The 20,571-nt window shown below is 41.9% G+C and overlaps 1 protein-coding gene across 2 annotated transcripts; it reads left to right on the plus strand.

Annotated features, from left to right (window-relative positions):
* The first annotated feature begins 1,323 nt into the window (after nucleotides 1-1,323).
* LOC125727387 (TSC22 domain family protein 2-like) lies at nucleotides 1,324-20,291 on the plus strand. Of its 2 annotated transcripts, XM_049004057.1 has the most exons (4): nucleotides 1,324-3,772; nucleotides 11,749-11,820; nucleotides 18,295-18,346; nucleotides 18,555-20,291. In XM_049004057.1, exons 1-4 carry the CDS (start codon nucleotides 2,013-2,015, stop codon nucleotides 18,828-18,830), a joined length of 2,160 nt encoding a protein of 719 aa, XP_048860014.1. In that variant the 5' UTR covers nucleotides 1,324-2,012; the 3' UTR covers nucleotides 18,831-20,291. The 2 variants fall into 2 exon arrangements, with proteins under 2 accessions (XP_048860014.1, XP_048860015.1); XM_049004058.1 differs by lacking the exon at nucleotides 11,749-11,820 and having other exon boundaries at nucleotides 1,325-3,772.
* The last annotated feature ends 280 nt before the right edge of the window (nucleotides 20,292-20,571 follow it).

Here is a 20,571-nt window from a genome sequence, read left to right on the forward strand (position 1 = left end):
GGGCTAGTCGAGGTGCGCCAATATGTCTGTATAGCAAAAATGTGTAATCAATGACATGAAATAATTTGTACTGCAATGTTTTTAAGCAGTTTGGAAGGGGTGGGCTTTGTTTTAGAAAACTAACATAGTAGCTCCCTGGCAGTTAAAACGTGATGCTTTCTCGACAGCCACGCAGTTCCCACAGTATATTATAACCGCGGGCAAAGGCCGTGTCTTTGGAGACGCACCAAGTCTATATCACGGAATGTAGCCGAAAAGAAGTCCAATGGCATGGAACTGTGACGTGTACACATTTTAGATCAGCATTTTAATGTCATACATAATGTTTTGTGAATCATACGTTTTATTAGAAACATAAGATAAAGGTTACATATGATGTTAAGTCGGCTTTAAGAAACTTCAGCTTCCAAACAGTTAAAATACGCAGACAATGTGCCAATTCATCCAAATGTATCTCTACTGTTATAGTAACCACCCAATGTACCTTCACGTAACGAAGCCAGCCAAACATTAAAACAGAAATTCACTGGAATTTCCAGTGAGGGTGGCATGGTGGTGCAGTGGTTAGCACTGTTGCCTCACACCTCTGGGGCCTAGGTTCGAGTCTCCACCTGGGTCACATGTGTGTTGAGTTTGCATGTGTGTGTGAGTGTGCCCTGCGATGGGCTGGCCCCCCATCCTGGGTTGTTCCCATTGCTTCCGGGATAGGCTCCGGACCCCCTGCGACCCAGTAGGATAAGCGGTTTGGAAAATGGATGGATGGATGGATGAATAATATCCAGTGTTGCCAACTTTGATCATCTGGCTGGCACTGAGATTTTCAATTCAAGACAATTCAAGACACTCATTTACATGAATGTAACAATTTAGTTTTATTACCCCGTAAATAGTCTGTAGGGTTTAAAAACTACGCCATAGCTTTAGATGTAGTTAATTTTAGGTTTATAATGTAATATTAGATTTGCCGTAAGATTTCTTGTGTGAGCAGGAGAATCAGAAAGCGTTGCACGCCAGATGCGTGAGAGATGGCCATCCTGAATATCACAATATGGAAAACTGGAATTGTTTTTTATAAAATTATAGCACTTAATGATTGATTTTAAGTAAAAACAACATAAAATAAAATATAATTATGAATGGCTAATATGTATATTTAATAAATTTTATATACGTATATATATATTTAATGTTGAATTCCTTGGTCCTACTGAACTGATGAATGACACATGCAACGTCTACTTCCTCTTCCGGCTTGACGTCACCCAATACGAACGTTTCCTACATTGCGTATAAAGTGGTATTCCTCTATGGCTTTGCGTACGTCAACGCGCAGTCCTCCCAGAGTGCATTGCGGTGCTTCTCATAGCCATCTTATCGAGCCGGAGAGGAGGGGAGTAGGTCTATGAATTTCAGCCCCCTGGATGCTAGAGAAGAGAAGAGCGAAGCTGGAGTGCGGGAAAGCTTGAGCGGATACCTTAAATCCATTTATTAGACATAGTCTTTCCCTTATAAAGCGTAGCTGAAAGACGTGCTTGTCATGATACGGAACGTTCTGGTTTCCAGGTTTAAAAAAATGCTCATTTAAAGAGTAGTGGGGAACAGGATAGCCTCAGACTAAAGTAGCGGTAACGGCTGCTGAGCCGTATCTGCGACAGCGGCCTGCTCTTAAATCCGGAGCCGGAACGTTAGCTGCCTTGTGGAGCAGGCCGGTTCTCACGAACCGGAGAGAGACTCGAGTCTGCCGCGGAGAAGCCGGTGTGTAGCTTGCCGCGTTGTCGTGTCTGCGCCGTTGGAGTTGAGAAGATTTGCTGTTGCCTAACTATGTTAAAGCCATAAAATGCGGCCGGGTTGGAGAGGAAGGAAGATGACGCATAGTAGTCCCGCTTACAGTTATAGACTGTGAACTTGTTACCATACCACCGTGTTTCGTTCTGTCAGCTCTGTGTTAAGCGGATACTTCACAGACGGCTATTCCAGACAAGCGAGTGTCGTTATCAGCATAAGCGTCTAAAATGTCTAAAATGCCGGTGAAAAAGAAGAGCTGTTTTCAGATCACCAGTGTGACACAGGCTCAGGTGGCCGCCAGCAGCATCACCGACGACACTGAAAGTCTAGACGATCCGGACGAATCGAGGACCGAGGATGTTTCCTCTGAAATATTTGATGTGTCACGGGCCGATTTCGAGCCGGAGGTTTGTGACCGGAGTTCGTCTGAAGAAACCCTAAATAACGTTACGGAGGCTGAGGCCCCCGGCACCACGACAGTACATATACCTCAAGATGGGCATCTACAGACGGTATCTGGTCCTTTGAATGGGGGATTTGGTTTTAGAAGCACAGCAATGTCTGGTGTTGCACATGCCGGTGGACCCCCCAGCCAGCCACCCTCAGCGCCAGTGGGGGTCATGCAGCAGCCTGCTTCTCTTGCGGGGGCGGCTCACATGACAGCGCCTGTTTCGCAGCCAGCCGCTGTGACCCCTGCCGCTAGTTCGGTAGCTAATGCCAGCAGCTGCAGTTCACGGTTCAGGGTCATAAAACTCGATCATGGATCAGGAGAGCCCTTCAGAAGGGGACGGTGGACTTGCACAGAGTTTTATGAAAGGGATTCGGAAGTTATCACCCGGACTGTGGACAGCATTAGGCATGGCAACGCCCTGGATCACGGCGCGGAGAGGGACAGCGGATTGGGGGCCACCGGGGGCTCGGTCGCAGCACTCGCTGCGCACTCCACCCAGGGCCCTGACTCTGCCACAGATAGTTCCTTTGCTGCCCATCTGCCTCCTGCGGAGCTAGGTGTTGGGCACCAGCCTGCTAGTGGGGTGGTAGGGCATGGCTATGGCATTGTCCCCGGCGGCAAGCCGATAGCGGTCTCAACTCCCCAGCAGACGCAGGTCTCAGTGACGCCTGTCGCCCCGCCGACCCATCTCCTGCCTGCCCCCAATGGTATGCATGCGAACGTGCAGCAGGTGCAGCAGAAGTCCCCCAGCATGCCGCCCGTGACGCAGGCCCAGCCGTTTGCTTATCCAACACAGCCGCAGGCGGGTCACCACCTGCCCTCTCTGATACCTGCCGGTCAGGCGGATTACCGGCAACAGCACCTGTCAACTGTGCAGCCTCCAAGCGCCGCTGCCCCTGTTTCATCCCTCCCGATTGGGCCGTCGGTCAATCAGGGCCCGTCCCCGGTCATGACGCCCGCCTCTGGAGGGGTGTTGGGTCTCATCGGGCCCGCTGGAGATTCATCGGTAGGCTCCACCGGCGTGGCGCTGCCGGGTGGCCAGTCTGCGCCCGCTCAAGGTCACCTACCACAGCAAGGCATTTTGGGAAGCGGGGTGGCCCAACAGCAGCAGCCTGCTGCAGCTCCACGCCAGTCTATGGGAGTGGCTGGCAACCAGTCCATTTCCATCAATTCCCATGCGGTGGCCTCTAGCCTTCAAAACGTGCCTGCCGCGGTACCTGGCGCCCCCAGCACTACGTTGACTATGGCAAATCAGACGGCGCCCACTCCAGGACCGTCTCTTCAGAGCCAGCCGCAGGTGGTCCCTAGTGGAAGTCTGTCTGGGGCGGCCGTTCAGAACATCCCTGCCACCTTCAGCCAGGCCCCAGGCAACCAAGTGGAGGAGAACCGGAGGAAGTCTGATGCGCTACCTCAGCCTTCTGTCATCTCTGGAAAAGATGTCATGAAGCCTCTGATCCCAGAAAGCCTACAGTTAACGACACCCTCTGTGAACAGCCTGTTTGGAATGTCCATCACCATCGATGGAGATGATGACAGGTAAGACCCAGTGGGTGTATATCCCAAGCAGCGATGGGAGGAATCTCGGCAGCAATCAGACCTGCCTGTTGTCATGACACTCCTGTACACTCCAGGGTAAACTTTATTGCAGAAATTAGTTTACATGTTTTAGCAGGTAAGTCGGATATATTAACACTCAAGTGACTAGGTGGTAGTGTCACTAGTTTGACAGATATACAAAACATTTTTATATGCAAATAAACATAAATATATCTTGTGTGTCTGTGTATGTATTTGTGTATGTGTAGATATAGTTTGTATTCCATTTTAGTTTTGTATAAAAGTAATACATACTATTTGTGCCAGTATGTGCCTTATATTTTAGTAGTGTTGTGTGTTTAGAATCCAGAATGCCATCGTTAATCATTCCTAGATTTTATTAAGTCCATTTCCGGTTTTGGTGAGGCAGAGATGCATTGAAAAAAGATTCACCACTGTGAGCATCCTAAAGAGAGGGAAAAATGGCCCACTGGCATCGAGCGGGTGATCCCGTTCGGAGGATTCGGGTGACACCAGTTGCCGTGGTATTGCTGTTTTAATAGCACATGGAAACGGAAACCTGAGCCGTGCTTCCTCCAGCTTGTCGTCGTAGAGGAAATCTGGAATGGGAACAACTGGGTCAGACAAGGAGCAACTGGCATACGGGAAAGGAATGTGTGTAAGGGCTAAGGACCGTTTTTCATTAGGGGTGCTGCCGTACAGACCTCTTGATGCGGGCACGCCTTGCTGTCCTGTGATGAATCTGTTCCATGGGGTGGTGTCCTTGAATAATTTATGTTAAGTTATTGCTCTAGTTCCCTTTTTATTTTGAAGTTGGAGGTTTCTGCTATGTTAAGATATAGCTGGAAATTGTATGCATTGCTTTTGCCAGTAAGGAAGTCCAGTGGGTTGCATTATCTCCGGTCCTTTTTAGTTTCTTGTCAGTTCAGTGCAGAACGTTAAACCCGCCAAGCAGGCGTTATAATTATTCTTCATGACTGACTTCTTTTTTTGGTTTAAAGTAAGCAGCAGTTATGCGTCCTTTGTGCCTCATTTTTGTGTTTGTCTTGCTGAGTGCTACAGAGGAGAAGCAAGAGCTCAACACATTTATGATGATGGGGGGGTGTGTGTGTGTTTGGGGGGGGGGGGGGCGTGTTCACTTATTCCAGATGTTTGTTGCCAAAGGAGTTGCTGATTTGCATGAGGGGAGCTGCTGTTCTCTGCATGATGTGGAGGAGCATGCTTCCTGTTCCCAGTCATGACTTCAGTCCCCGAACATTAACGATACGTTTGCGATATGTACCCTTCTAACCCACCTGGCTCTGGTTCTTGGCTGTGACTGCATTTGTAGACTGAGTAAAAATAGAATATCCTTCCAGTATCACATGGGGGAAGGGTACTGCAAAGATGTATTCACATGGTGATTTATATGTATGTGTATATGTGCATGTGGCTATTTCTGTGAATGTGTTATCGAAAATGTTTAATCATGCACATGCATGGAGGTAATGAAGCAGCTGGGTGCAGCAGCTGTAAAATACCATGCAAAACCTTAAATTGTAGATTTTACCGTCTTGGTCACAAAGCGTCCTCTTGTGTTATGGGCAATATCTGTTATTACCATTGAGGTGTTTTGAGCAAGTTTTAATCACTGTAATATGTAAAGCATTATGATCTGCATTTAATTAAAATACACAATCGTGAGCTGTAACACGTTGCAAGTAATGATTCAAGTACGGGATTCCTGCAAGCTAGTAAAAGTGCCGTAGTGCTGTGCTATGAAAGTTAACGGTCTCACCAAAAATCCTGCTCATGCTGTGAGTATTGTGGATGGTTTTTTTTTGTATTTTTTTTTGTAAGTTTTTATGAGTTGAATTTACAACTTTCCTTGGGGAATTCTTCTTTGCCCTGTAGTAAAGGTGGACTTTCCTGAGTCACAAGTAGTAAACGGCTTCCTGTAAGTTTAACTGCCTTCCATAAAGTGAAAGAGAATGTCGATAATTGACTTTAAGATGTTAAAAAATCTATTAATGTGGTCGATGACATTTTCTTTTTAAAGAACATTAAGTTGGATGTCCCCCCTCCCCCCCCCACACAAAAAGGTCCTGTCACATTATGTGTGACTGTGCAATTTGCATGTTGGAATTTTTGACTAGAGGCATCTGTCAGTAGCTTCTGTGGACACCTTTTTCGGTTGATTAGCGAGCCCTTTCCTACTTGCCCTATCGGGTATCGGCCAGTAGTCCTTCCCTAGTGTTCTGTGAGCTGATAAGCTCCACATGAAGTCCTGGAGGGTTGTTTTGTGTTGCATGTTGTTCTGGCACTGAAGCCTTTATTTTGTGAAGTTTGGTAGTAAAAAAACTTTCAATATGCATACATCTAGAAACAGGATTAAATTAATTGATTCATTAAGGCTCATTAGATGCATTATGAGAACTAATTTTATATGGATGTTAATGGGGTGACTGGTCCCAAAGTAACATGTGAAAAGTTCAGTATTGAGTACTTTTTTTTGGGGGGGGGGGAGGCATTACCTCTGATAATTCTTTAGTAACCACTGTGTAGGATTAGGGTCAATGCTGTTTTTACATCAGGGGTAACACTGCAGGATTCTTCGTCATGCATGCATGAGGATAAGAGAGAACCACGTGGGCACTTGGAATCAAAAATCACAGGTGTACAAGTCCAGGGACAGTGCCTTCATGATCTCACATTGAGTCAGTTATAATTACTTGAAATAGAAATGGGTAAGAGCCTTGCCGCTGTAGTGATGCTGACTGGAATGGCAGTATTTTTGAGATAGAGAGCTAGTATAGTGTATGAGTAAATTCATGAAAATCACCACAATCAGTTCAATGTCTGATTTAGATTATATGATTTTATTTGGATGCAGAGAATGTGAAAACATTGAATTTACCATCAGTAAAACGGTGCTTTTGGTGCCCCCTCTCCGTGTTTTTAAGTGTAGGAATCGTTACACATTTTTTCTTCAGAGTTCCAGCGGCTTGTGTGGTTGCTTGAAAGCTCTCGAACCACGCGTCCAGAAGGGATTTTCCAGGGCCTTGGAGATGAGACAAGAGCAGATCATTTTTCCACAGATAGCTGACCCATATAAACTTCCAGGGCTAAGTTCCAAGAGCTGCCTGAATGGCCCCGATTGTACAACGCCCTCCTGCAGGAAGCTGCCCGTCCGCCGGGCTCTTGAACACCGCTGACCTGTTCTCTGTCCAACGTGGGCTTCTTCACTGGAATCTGTTTCTACAGTCGTGTTTATTGCTGTGCTGGATTGGAGCCTTCAGACCGATAATTAATGCGAACATTAAAAAGTTGTCTTTTGGTTGACTGATCTTCTGATAGCTTTAATGGACAGTGGGCTTATGTACACATATAATAATGGCATGAACAAGTTTTCTTGGTCTCTCTGCTGAACACTTGATGAAAATGGTTATCTGGGCTTGCAATGTGTTTTTGTTGGATATGAAATTTCAGATCGGATATTGGGATTATTCATGATTGATTGTTCAAGTTTTTTGCGTACATTATAAATTCATTCATTATTGTCCTTTAGAGAAATAACAAAATATACATTAGGTGTTTATGGTTTTTTCCATGTTGCTGTTTCTAAATGGTTCTAGGATTTTTGCACGTGCATAATCTGTGAAACTTAAGTTCATGAAACGCATTTAACAAAAAGTCATCTCAGTTTTTATGGTAAAGTTAGACTTTTGACTGTCATTAATTGGTGGCCATAAAAATGGTCTTGGGTGCTGTGCGTCAGTGGCAGGTGTGCCTGTTCCACCTTGACGAGGTTTGCGGTGTGGTAATAGGATGGGCTCTGCTTGAAAGTACACTGCGTAGACATGAGTAATGGCAACTAGACAAGAAGCACCTTCAGGTGTGTCTGAGTCACCTTGGGGGGCCTCCACCCCCCATGCTGCTTATGGACTAGTTCCACGTTATATGCATTTGTCCTGATATGTTAAAGCGAGTTGAAGTGACTTATTAATGTTCTAGCACCTCTACAAGTGTGCGAGGGGTTTTGGTATTTGACTATGCTTGGGGAATCGGTGGTTGATTCTACAGCATAGTAAGTCAAAGGGTACAATGTAAATGCTGGCCTGCTTTAAATTAAAGTGAAGTGCTAGCATTTTATCACTTGCGGACGGGAAGCCCTGTATCTTCCTTAAGATGGTGCCTATTAACATCTGCCCCGGATGCCGTGCAGCTAGCAGGCGACCTGTCGATCTGGTGACCGTTATCGTTTGCTTCATGACTTCTACTTCTGAAACAACTATAATCTTTTTTGACTTGTAGGTGTCTTCTCCCCGAGCCAAATGGTTATATAGGATTTTGTTTCCTTTGCTGTTGTCTGGTTATTCTGCTCAGATTTTTATTTATTTTTTAGTGCAGAGTTACTTTTATTAGTTTTGCACATCAGTTGTATTAGTTTACATCTATGTGGTTTGGGCCAGCTATGTTGTGAAGGGTGCTATATAAGAAAATTGCTAACTGAAAACTTTTAAGAACTAATCCTTGAAGGGATTTAATTTAATTTGTCTTATTGAATAAATCTGACTAAAATGAATCGCAACATGCTCATTCTCAAAGAATGTGTGTTTATAACTTTTTAGCTAGGCATGTGTCCACTGTTGTGGATTGTAACGCCTTTTGATTATTATTGTCAGATTTTAATTTAAGTGGTTTGAGGGGATTTTGGTTCTGGTATTATCGTCTTGCCACTTCTCTTAAATGGGAACAATTTTTATAGTGAAAGTGCAGTTTTATCACGCATCATGTTTAGTACTGTAATTGTGAAATCACCATGGCCCTTACTTACAATTCTCCTTTCCTGTTTGGGTTTTCCCTCATTGCCTTACAACGTTCCATTTTTGGGTGGTTTTACGCCCACGAAAAAAAAAAAAATCACATTTTTGGTTTAATTGCATATGATATGATTTCTCAGATCATTTGGGTATCTGAGTTATTTAAAATTATACTGCTGCTGTATGCATATCTCTTTGTATTGATGCATACAAATGCAAATTCCTCAATTTCTGACAAAATGTTAGCATTGAATATCCAATAGTAGGGCTGCTCGGTTATGGCAAATATCATAATCACTAGAAGTGCACCGATTCTATCGGCCAGCTCTCAGTATCATGCAATACAGCAACAATCGGCTCTTGGCCCATGCTTAATAATCGGCCTATATTTACTGCCGATAATTCCCTTTAAAATGGTGACTCTAATTGCTTTGCATACCCACATACTAAACGGTTAGAAAAATGTCTGCTGTGTGGAATTATTTTAATGTTAATGAAAATGTTGGAAATTAGAAATGCATTTTGCAAACATTGCTCTGCTAAAATGTAAAGAGGTGGATCTACTATAAGCATTTCAATACAACAAATATGATTGCTCACCTTAAGGCGAGACATGAAGTATTGTAGTATGAAGAGTTTCTGAAAAACAAATCAATTCCAGTAAGGAAGGCTGCAGCACTGCCGAATAATGCTAGTCTGTCAGTAGGCAAGCATTTCATAGCAAAAGAAGTGCGATATCAAAACATACTACTCAGAAAATAATGTAGTTTATCAAACTTGATCAGCCTATCTCTGTTGACTGAACGATTATAAATTAAGTTGTGTCAAATAAAACAAGTTTCCTTCATAACATGCAAAGAGTATGTGACAGTGCATGTCTGACATCCTATTACATGGTTGGGTGGCGGTGTCATAGTCTCATTGTAGGCTGTCCTTTAACTTTTAAATGTACTAGTTAACTTTTTATCCCATGAAACAGAGCAGTATTTAATGTCCCTCGTAGAAAGAATGCCTCGAATATTCTCTGCTGTTATAACTGCTAGAGGAGGTTATTTTTGAATCAGAGACGACATTTTCTTGCTAATAAAGGTACTCATGGTGAACATGATGTAAATGTATTTACTAAAAACACACTTAATATTCTTTGCTAAGTGTTAAGTGAATGACATGCAAATGTAGAAAATCACTGTGTGCGAAAAACCTTTTGACGGGTAGTATATGTATATCCCTGGGTATAAAACACAGTTCTCTGGGACTGTTGTATGCCAGAGTTGGTGTTTTCTTACCAAAAAATAATTTTTTTCACAATTTGCAATCAATTATTATATAAGATTTTATTTTGGATGGAGTATCTCTAAACCTATTTAAGCAGAACTTCCCAAACAATCGGTTTTTGTGTCAGGTTTCGAAACAATCCAGGCCTGTTAGTTTTCAGGATGGAGTTTGATATATGTGTGGATATTTGTCTGTCTGAATTAATATGCACATTTTTAACCATCCTGTATGTGACGGGGATGATTCTAATCAAAGGCCAGAAAGATTAAAGACCTGACTAGCTGTTTCTGTATTGGACATTCTGGGACTTTAATGAGGTAGTCATTTGGTATGTAGTCGGGGTTGTCCGACTGAAAAAAGAAGAAAAGGAAAAATAAAAAGTCGACAGTTAAGCTTATGCAGTGAAAGTCGAGTCCACGTCAACTAATCGCTGATGATGTCATTAAATCCCCAAGAGAAGGGAATGCTTTGCTGCAGAAACTTTTTCGTTTAAGAAAAGCGGTCATACTTTGTTCAGTAAACCACTATTAAAAAAGCCATTTTTGTTACTTTTACCCTTGCTGTAATGAAAACGCACCGAACCGAGGCACATACCGAACCGTGATTTTTGTGTATTGTTACACCCCTACTGGGTATGTATATATGTGAGAGCGCATCACCCTCGGTCGCAGCATCTTCCACACTTGGAGATTCCTTACAATGTGGGACGGAGACGTTAGATTCACAATAAGATGTGAACGAAAAGTTGTCCGTGGAGGAACTACCCCAGAAGCATTTGGAACACCCAGTTTAATTTGACGCTTGTGGAGCCCTTTTTATTTGAAAAGGTTATTTAAAATATTTTGCTTGCAGAAAGCTAAGTTCATTAAAGGAGTGTTTTTTTTTTTAAAAAGGTTTAGTCTGCTAAGTGTTATTAAACTAAGAAACTTGGGGTTGGCCAGGATCGGTATTGGTAGGTGAGGCTTAAAAAAATCGGGATTGGCCACGTAAAATGTAGTCGTTACGTCCCTAATGCTGTGTGTGGCCGGAATCCCCCTATGGGCATCATTGCTTGTTGTTAGAATTTAAGTCCGTTGAAGGCACATTTGAAGGCAGGTTTTTGGGTGGTGTGTGTTTGTAAGCACACACATGTGCGCGCTTCAGTAGATTGGTGTCCTGCCCAATGTGTTCCCCAGCCTTGCGTCCCATGCTGCCTGGGATAGGTTCCAGCCCCCGCCCCCCCCAACGTGGCCTTTTCCTGGATATCCGGGTGGGAGATGGATACTTGGATAACCAGCTGTAATAAGTTGTCAGTGTATCTGCATCAGTATTTGTTGGTTTTAATGCTAAATGAAGACTTCTCTGTCTGAAAGTCGGTTCTCGGGTTAATCCAAACTCTCTCTCTCTCAGATTTCCAGAGTGTGGCAGCGGTTTTCTTTTGTTGTGTGATGATTCAGGTTGTGTACGTTATGGATGTAAGCAAACATAACACCTGACCTATTCCACAAGCAAACTGGAAGGGACATATTTAACAAGGCAGCTGTAAAGAAGCAAATCCACTATCTGGAAAAGTAGTGAAAATGGTCATTTGAGCTCTTGTATACCTCCTGTTGTCGCTCGTTTTGTTTGGCTTTTGTTTATGTCGTGACTTATAACTGTCTGCTTATGGTGATGTTTTTGCGATCATTGCATGGAGAAATTACGTTGCAATTAAGAATACATATGATTCTGAACTTTCATGAATGGCCGCCTTTGCCAAGACCTGGAGTACAGAAATGCAGCCTTCTAGTGCTGTAGAGTAAGCCGATAAGCTGCCGCAGTTCATGGCAGGCTCTGAAATGCTCTCTCCTTGCCACTTGTGGGTCATGCGTCTCATGTTCTGAATCTTGATTTGTGCAGGAACCCCTCCACAGCTTTCTACCAAGCCTTTCCCCCTAGCAAGTTACGGGACTCTAAGAGCCACAGTCATAGGTATGATCCTTGTGTGTGAGCTAGCACCGAGCCCCTGTGTGTGCATGGTACCAGCATGTTTGGGATGCCTCCCTAGGCAAATCACACCCTCAACAGCACATGCTGTATGACTCTCTGGCATTCATAACGCCTCATTCTTAAAGTCACATGGCTTATTTTTTTCATGTTGGGACGCATTAACAAATAGCGTTGTGGTTTTGGTGCTGCTAATGGAAGATTACTAGCGGGCATTCTTCTTACGATCCAGTGTAACTTAACCATGTTTACATAAAGGCCCGTAATCGAATATTAACAATCGTATAGTAATAGTTAATCGAAAGCAGATTGGTTTCCATGTTTTTCCAACATGGCAGTTTTTATGCGAAAGCTTAAACACCTTTAATAAAATATGGGTTGCATATTCATGAATGTCTTGACAGTTTTTGACAAACCTTGACAATATTTTTCAAGATGCTTATCCCCCCCCCCCCTTCTTGTTTGTGTGACTAACACACACTTGTGGCTGCTGACTAATGGGAGGCTATATTAAAATTAACTGGGCTTCTCGCTGAAGAGAGAAGGCTTGTATGGGGTAGTAGGGCAATTGTTACTTTTGGTGCTGTATTATGTGATATGAAACTAGGTTGGAGTGTCCGTCCTTGCGGGTTATCACAATCACCAGAGGGCGCCATTGACGCCTTTAATTAGGACCATCCCCCGAGTTCTCGCTACTTATCCTGGTATGGGTATGGATGTGATAAAACTGCGTATGTTTCTGGGAATTTGAGCACTATGAGTTACTTGATTGATGCATTCATTGGAGATGGGGAAGGTATTATGCATAGTAGATATTAGAATGCATAGTAGATATTAGTGTGTAATGTGCGGTGAGAGACGGTTGCTTTCCATAAGTGTACGTTTTGACACACATGTCATTGTTGACAAACCTAGTTGACATGAATCATCAGCATCTCAGGATATCTGACTCTCCAGCAGTACAGTGTCTCTTTGCTTTTAATACTTATTGCTACTTGTAATCCAGGTCTAGAAATCTAAGAATCACTGTTGCTCAGATGCTGTGGGTCACTTGTTTTTTTTTTCTCCCTCTATTGTACTGAACAAGTCCATTCATCCCCCTACATCGTTTATATAATAACTTGATTTTTGGTGAGCACTTTGAAAATGTATGACTTGCGGAAAGCGAAATGCCTGTCATCTATGCAAAATGTTGTCCAATTTTAGCTGAGCGTGCTTCCTTGCTTGTCCGATCTGTTTTTTTGCCTAATGTTGGTGTTGTCACAAACAAGATTTTCTTCTTTGCTGAAAAATGACAGGCAGTGTGAAGTAACTCCTCGCTGTTTATAACCTTGCTTCTCTGGGGTTGTGGAATGTGATGTGTAGTTTGCACGTTCTCCATGTTTCGATGTGGATTTCTTCTATGGGTGATCTAGCTTTCCCACACAGTCCAAAAGACATGCAGTTTGTATGCATTGATTTTGTCTGTTTTGTCCTTGATGTGCTTGCTTGTTCTATGGCAAACTAGCATCCCATCCAGTGTTTCTCTCTCTCCTTGTACAATCCCTCATATCCTGTGCTTCCTGCAGGCCTGCTTTGGATAAGGGATTCTGGAAACTGGGTGGATTAAATCATTATATGATACTAACTTCCTTACTGAATTTCCTGCAGCATCACCACAAGTTTCAGCTTGGGGTTATATGAGACACCTTATACAAAGAGTACTTGTCGAGGATTCTCTCTCATCTGACGTGAAAGTGTCTGTACATTGCCACTAGTGTGTGTTTGTGTTCCTTGAGTTGCCTTGGATAGGCTTTGTGGTTAACCACAGCCCTGTATTGGATAAGCAGTTATTGAAAGTGGATGGATGAAATATGACAGGACATTTGGATAGAACAGTCTTAAAGGACAATGTAAAAATTCCAGTGCAACCAAGCTAAAATGGCAGTCTTCTGGGCCTCTTTCTTAAAATAGTTGAAGTACATGGAAGAATGCTTAATGTGCTGTCGTGTGTGAAAATTACGATTCCATCCTGCCATCAATTTTTGTTTTCAGGGATAGATAGTTAAGACTGAGGTTGAATCCCCAATACGGTAGGAAGTTGCCACATGATGTGTGTAGTATTACTCTAAAGCACAGATCTGCCGCATAAACAGGTTTGTACCCTGGCCTTAAGCAACAGCCTAAAGTGACATAAGATGGGCAGGCCTTTTGGTCTTGGCTCACCAGAAACATCTACACGTGAATCAGTTCTTTGGTTCTGCAGTGTCTCAGAGAATCATCGCTTGCACTTGGTCACAAATCTGTTTTAGCAAACCAAGGGCCTGCAGAAAACTTTTGCCGTTCTATTATATAAATAATTCTAGTTATCACTTTTTTTCTGGGAATGTTTTGTCCTTGCTTGGAGGAGAAAAAGAATATATAAATCTTCCCTAGGTGTAGGTGCCCCGTCTCGGCTGCAATTCCTTGGTTCGACAGATTAAATGTGCAGTAGACCTTTGCCATCTGAGTAAGCGGAATACAAATTCAGGCATTTCTGCTATAATATGACAGATGTCTTTCTGTAAAAACCTTGAATTATGCAAAATCACGCAACAGCAGGGTTCTCCAAAGTACATCATTATGTTCAACACTCCATAATATCCCGTTTGTTTTTCCCTTCAAATGTTAGTGGTCTAGATATGTGGTGTAGGATACAATACAGAAACCTTTAACATGGGGATTTCATGCGGCTCTATTAATCTGATTGTACATGATTGATATTAGTATTGAAGTGCCTTAATTTTGTAATACAGCCAGACTCTAGGCAACTAAAATTAAGATCTTAGCATGATAAAATCTTTCAGTGATATTCAGTAAGTGATGTGACAGGCCCTGTGATTTATGAATGCTTAATCCATTTTTGGATCCCCCCCCGTTTCCCTCGTTAAATTTGAGCTCAATTGAGGGTTTTGAATCATCGTTGCAGACATATCGTAGAGATTTGGACTGGACTTCCCATTCTGATTTGTTTTTCTTCATTAACCTCCTAAAAATTAGCACTTCCGAAACGGAGCATATGGGTTAGCCAAATATCTAGTGTACTCCTCCATGTTCAGGCACATTACTGTACTGGGCGCAAAGTCGACAAGAGTAAAGTCACGTACAAGTGAACGGAAGGTCTGCTTTATACAGGCATCTTTCGCCTGTTTTCCAGTTAGCATTTGCATTTAAATGAAAGCTTCATTATAAACGTGTCCATCTCCAGACTCCCTAAGGCTGCTTATCTTTGTTTTGCAGAAACATTACTGAGCAAAATGTGGCTTGGAAAGGTTCAGTATAAGTACTAAATCCCTGTTTAGACTGGGGCGGCTCAAGGAATTTTGTTACTTTAACCATTCTCTTGCATATTTACACTTGTCATGAGTGTTTAGGCATATCTGCCTCAAGCTTTGCAAGTTTTGTTCAAACGATTTCCATAAAGTTTTCAACTTAAGCAGTTAAATATGCTCCGTTAAGCGAATAGTTTTCAGAAATTGGATATATCACCAAATTGGTTTTTGTAGTACTGCTGGTTTTCTGTTCAACTGGTGTCACGGAGAATTCGTTTCATTCTTACCGTTTCATTCATTTATTTTATTTTAAAGTTGTTTTGCGGCTCGGTTTTAGTAAAACTTGTTCATGGTAGAAATAAGTTGTTGAAACGCTTGTCGGTGTTTATGCCATACATACATTCATACATAATTAAGACAGCAGATGGCTGTATTAATTTTAATCACATTGATCACATGGATTGCTTTTCACGTGGTATAATCAAATCCCCCATGCTTCGGCTATGTAAATCAGTATTTCTCGCCATCTTCTGTCAGTAACTTTCAGCGACCAAATATTGATTCTTGCTTTTCTTTGTGGGGTTGTGTTCATACTGGTTTTCTGAATTCTCTTCTCCGTTTATTTTGGTCACTTTTTTTGTGAAATGCAGGCAACCCTGAAATGTGGAACAATAGGGGAAAAATCTTTCCCTTCTGCCCTTTAATTGGGTTACTGGAATGACAGTGAGTTGAAATGCCTCCTGACAGACTATTTGACCACGGGGCACAAAGAGGTTAATGTCACCTTAACCCTGACAGATTTGCAGAAGTGAAAGGGAGATTTGGAGAACGACTTAATAATTGAAATATTTGCATTGGTGCAGAGCTGTTATTTGCTTCGATTGGATTTATTTATTTTTTTGTTATTGTGAAAATAGAACTACATTGTGTATTTCCTGTTTTTGTCACTCATTTAAACGTTTGAAAGGAGGACATGGCAACCTGGATTGAAGTCGTAAGACTAAATGTAGTCTTTCGTGGTATATATTTTAGTGGAACATTTTTATTCAATCAGTCCTTTTTCCCTGAACGGGGAGATTTCAAATTGACATGGGAAAGATGTATCCATGCACATTTTAAAATCGTACTTTTATTGTGATTATACAAGTATACACGGGAATAAAATGGAATGTGTAGCTCAGCTGAATTGCTGTTAAATTAAGAAAATGTAAACGTGCAGCTATTAGTATGTCTTGGGACTGTGCAGTATTTTCGTCTCCGTAGACGGCGTTCACGTGGTGGGGGCGTGGAGCAGCGCAGCAAACCCCTCCCGAAACTATTTATTTTGTTCATATGACTCCTTTTAAAATAGACGAGTTGTTCCCTAACGTCATAGTCTTCTACAACGTTACCAGCAGCACTTAGTGTAATTTAACAAAATCTGTAAGCGGACCTTAAAGGTGAATATGCGCAGTAAGATGAGTTACAGATTGACTTGTTCACCTGGATCCTCACCCACTTATTCAGGGAACTTTGGCTCATGCAGAAGGCGGCTCAGGTATTTTATTTCTATTTTTCTCACTTTAAAAAAAATAATACATTTATTATTTATTTATTTATTAAGTTTTACGACTAAAATGAAGAAGTGGTCTTTCCAATCTTAAAACGCGTCGACTGAAAACACGTATTATTGCATTAGTTACCGTTAATTGTATATCTAGTTTTTTTTGTAATATATAAAAATAAACTATTAAGCTTTAAAGACATAAGTCATGTTGCTCATAATATTGGGGTCTCTCCACGTGTGCGCTTCGGGCTACCTGCTGCTCGTCACGTACGGAGCTCTTGGCAATGCCGTGTATTTTAATTGTTGAATTTCCCCCTTAGACTTTGTTTTTAAATATATGCATAGTGTTGCTTGGTTCCGCATTTTAGAAATCAATACATTTGTGCTTCAATTCTCTTACCTGACAACTTATCGATATCTACGCCCGCTGCTTGCCCGACTAATTCAACGTTTCTGTTTGAAGTCTGCTTAAAACCAATCATTTATACAATAACATAGCAAATAACTTTGTTTGTTAGTTCGCGTAAACACACTTTCTATCGCTATGATTAAACGTCAGTGATCTTTTTTTAATTGACGGACGACCCCAGTAGTATTATATCCATGCAGCTGTGGCGCCGCCTAGCGTTTTGCGTACAGTAGGGCTCTTTGTTCGGCGTGAAATGCGCGCTTCTCTGTTCCGCCAGAGCAAAGGCCGATGAACTGGAAATATCAATAAGAAAGGTGAAGTAAGGGAGTCATGCCGTCATGGCTGACCGTCTGCCTCATAACCTGGATACCGAGCACCGTAAGTTAAACGCGTCATTATATGGGGTGCCAGAGAGAGCTGCATTTATCTGGCGCTGTAACAGCGGTCATCCGTAGAAACACTGAAATGTAACCGATGCCGTCGCTAAAGGAATGGATTTTTAAAAGGGATATTTCAATACTGCTTTTAAGACCCGAAATCGATGGGGGTCAGTGTTTTTGACGAACCGGGAGGGAAGATGGAGAGATTATTTAACGACGTGTGGGGCGCACGATCTTAGTTGAAATCAATTTGTTCCTGCGGTGTTGTGTTGGCTGATTAGTTGGCATTAAAGCAGTACAGTGTGGGGTTTTTTCGTTTGGTATAGATTCGGTTTAGTCCCAATTTATTATGTTAGATTTCTTCTTTCAGGAGCCTGTGAGCGCCCACCATTAGCACAGGTCGTTTTGTGGGAGGTGCATCGCATAGATGACAAGCATCGGTCATATGTCGGTCCTTGCGATATTTGATAAAACTTAATTTATCCCCCAGAGAAATTGTTATGCCAAGGTATAGTTCTCAAATGCTTAGTGATATTAAAAGCAAAAAGACAATATAATATTCCCACATAATGTTGATCACTATCTGTATTTGTAATCGCTATTGAAGCTGCACCCTGCTGTAAAAAAGTGCAGAACGCAGCAGGTGAAGTGAGCTGAATAGTTTTGGGTTTTCAGCGAAGATGGACAAAACCAGTCTGTATAGAATTCTAGCATTGGGTTTGCTGGCTGTTTTACTGTTAACCTGGTGCACGTGAACCTGGTCTGACAGCCCAGGATGTAATATCCACATGAGATTTTTAGAATTTAATGTGTTTTTTTTCTTCCCTCTTCTAGTGCATCTGGAGCAAGTATTGTAGCCATTGATAACAAAATAGAGCAAGCAATGGTAAGTTGTATTTGTCAGTCATAATTGGCTTTGTTTGTAAACAATGCAACTTTGCCTGCTTATGCTGACTATGGTAAACTTTCCTTCTGTTGTGTAATTAGTAGTTGTGATTTTTTTAAAAAAAAATTTGATTGAACCTTATGTGATTGTTGCTTATGTTCCTGTCATGTTTTTATAAACATTTATGTTTTTCCCCTTCACATCACAGGATCTGGTGAAAAGCCATTTAATGTATGCTGTTCGCGAGGAGGTTGAGGTGTTGAAAGAACAGATAAAAGAGCTCTATGAGAGAAACTCTGTGCTGGAGAGAGAGAACGCAGTGTTGAAATCGCTGGCCAACAATGACCAGCTGTCCCAGCTCTCTGTCCAGCCGAACAACCCATGTAATAGCATTCCTCCACAGCAACTCCCAGCCAGCGTGGCCCCCCAGGAAGGCGTTCAGCCGGTGACCCTCCCCCAGCAGCCTAATGTCTCCTCAGCGTGAAGTGCATTTTATTACCCACAGACAAAATGTGGGCGAGGGGGAAAAAAAAAGATTAATCTGCAATTTAAAAGGAAAAAAAAAAATTAAAAAGCCTGTCTTGTTTGCCATCAGTCTTCAACCTGTGAAGAGCTTCAGTGTATGCTGTTTGTCAATCCCAGTATTAGACAATCATTGTGTGAGAGCTTTCTTTTGGCTTAACCTCACGCTGGGACAGGCCTTGTCCAAGGGGTGTTCACTGCAACACGGGATGAGGGCTGAGCAGATGGCGATGGGAGAAGACACTGGGCCTGGATCATGGGGGCCAGTTATGGGACTGTCCCGGTTGGCTGCAGAGAATGGTCACGATGTGCGGGAGAGCAATTACCAAGGTCAAGACGAGGATCCGAGCGAGATGAGAGTCCCATTTTACATGGAGGTCAACTTTGAGCCTTTCTCTTTCCTGAAGAATTGAGATTTTAGGGGCCACTATGTTTCACCATGAATCCAATCCATGAAATCCATAGTTCAGTTTTACTCTTTGTTTTATTTATTACTGGGCTGCTATTTTCATAATGTAAATGAACAATGTCACAGAACCATTCTTAAAAATATTGGATTTTGAACATTTGATACGCAAGACAATTGGTTATGCATTGATATGGCGGTGTATTGCATAATCTATTTAAATATCTGGGCAATAAAGTAAATCCTGGCATAATTCTAACACTAAAGGCAATTTGACTGGGATAGTTTAACAAATAGTTAAGATCCAGTTTGAGTGTACATTTTGTATAGTATAAAGTATTAAGAACATGGCACGTTTGTACATTAAACACAAGTTCTTGTCACACAAAATCTTAAATGAATCTTTGGTGAACTATTTTGATAAATACGAAAAAGTTCATTTCTTTTGCTAGTTTCTTTATCTATGGAATGGAAAGGTAATCGCCATACTTCCCCGTCTTGGAAAAAAAGACTTGCGCATAAGTAAACTACTTGTGCATATTATTCGGGTGGAGGGAATTAAAAAAAAAACGAAAAAAAAGCTGTGAAATTGTTCAGCCTACTTTGTAACCAAAGAAGCAAAGCTGTGTAATTCAGTTTTTACTTTGTAATGCACATCCTTTATGTTGCTCTTTTTATTGTTACTTTTTGTCTTGTTTTTCTTTCCCTCTTTTTGCCGTTTAGCATGCTCTGCATGATCTATAATCTTCAATCCATTTTCTTACCTCATGTTTTGGTTTAGCACTCTTTATTGTAACAAAGTAGTCTGTGAACAATGGAAATGGATAGACATTAGAGCGAAGAGCTGGCATCGATGGAGATCTTGGTGGAGGAGAGTCCTGGTGTTACAAACGCGCTCGATGGAGAAAATGAAGTGAGCCATCTTTTTGTTCATGTAAATTGTGTTTTGAATTTCATATGCAGAAAAGTTTTGTTACATTGCAAATTTTAATGTATTTAATAAATGCAACAATCAGAGTTCCAGATGGTCGTTTGTGTGTTTTAAAGGAAAATCACGATATCTGTGGTATCGAGCACAGTGTTTCCTAAATGGGGAAAATTTAGGTATATCTTCAGACATGGTCTTTGTGCATTTTAACACAATCCTTTGCAGTAAACCTGTTAACCCAAAGAGTAAACTGGTCACTGGAGACACTTGCCTGCTTGTTTCATCAGAATGTAAGGCATGAAAGGTGTAACGTCTGTCTTAGCTATTCACCCAAGTGTACAGTTGTGTTCAGAATAATAGCAGTGTGTG

The sequence above is a fragment of the Brienomyrus brachyistius genome, unplaced genomic scaffold (genome assembly GCF_023856365.1).
Source record: "Brienomyrus brachyistius isolate T26 unplaced genomic scaffold, BBRACH_0.4 scaffold96, whole genome shotgun sequence".
NCBI classification, from domain to species: Eukaryota; Metazoa; Chordata; class Actinopteri; order Osteoglossiformes; family Mormyridae; genus Brienomyrus; species Brienomyrus brachyistius.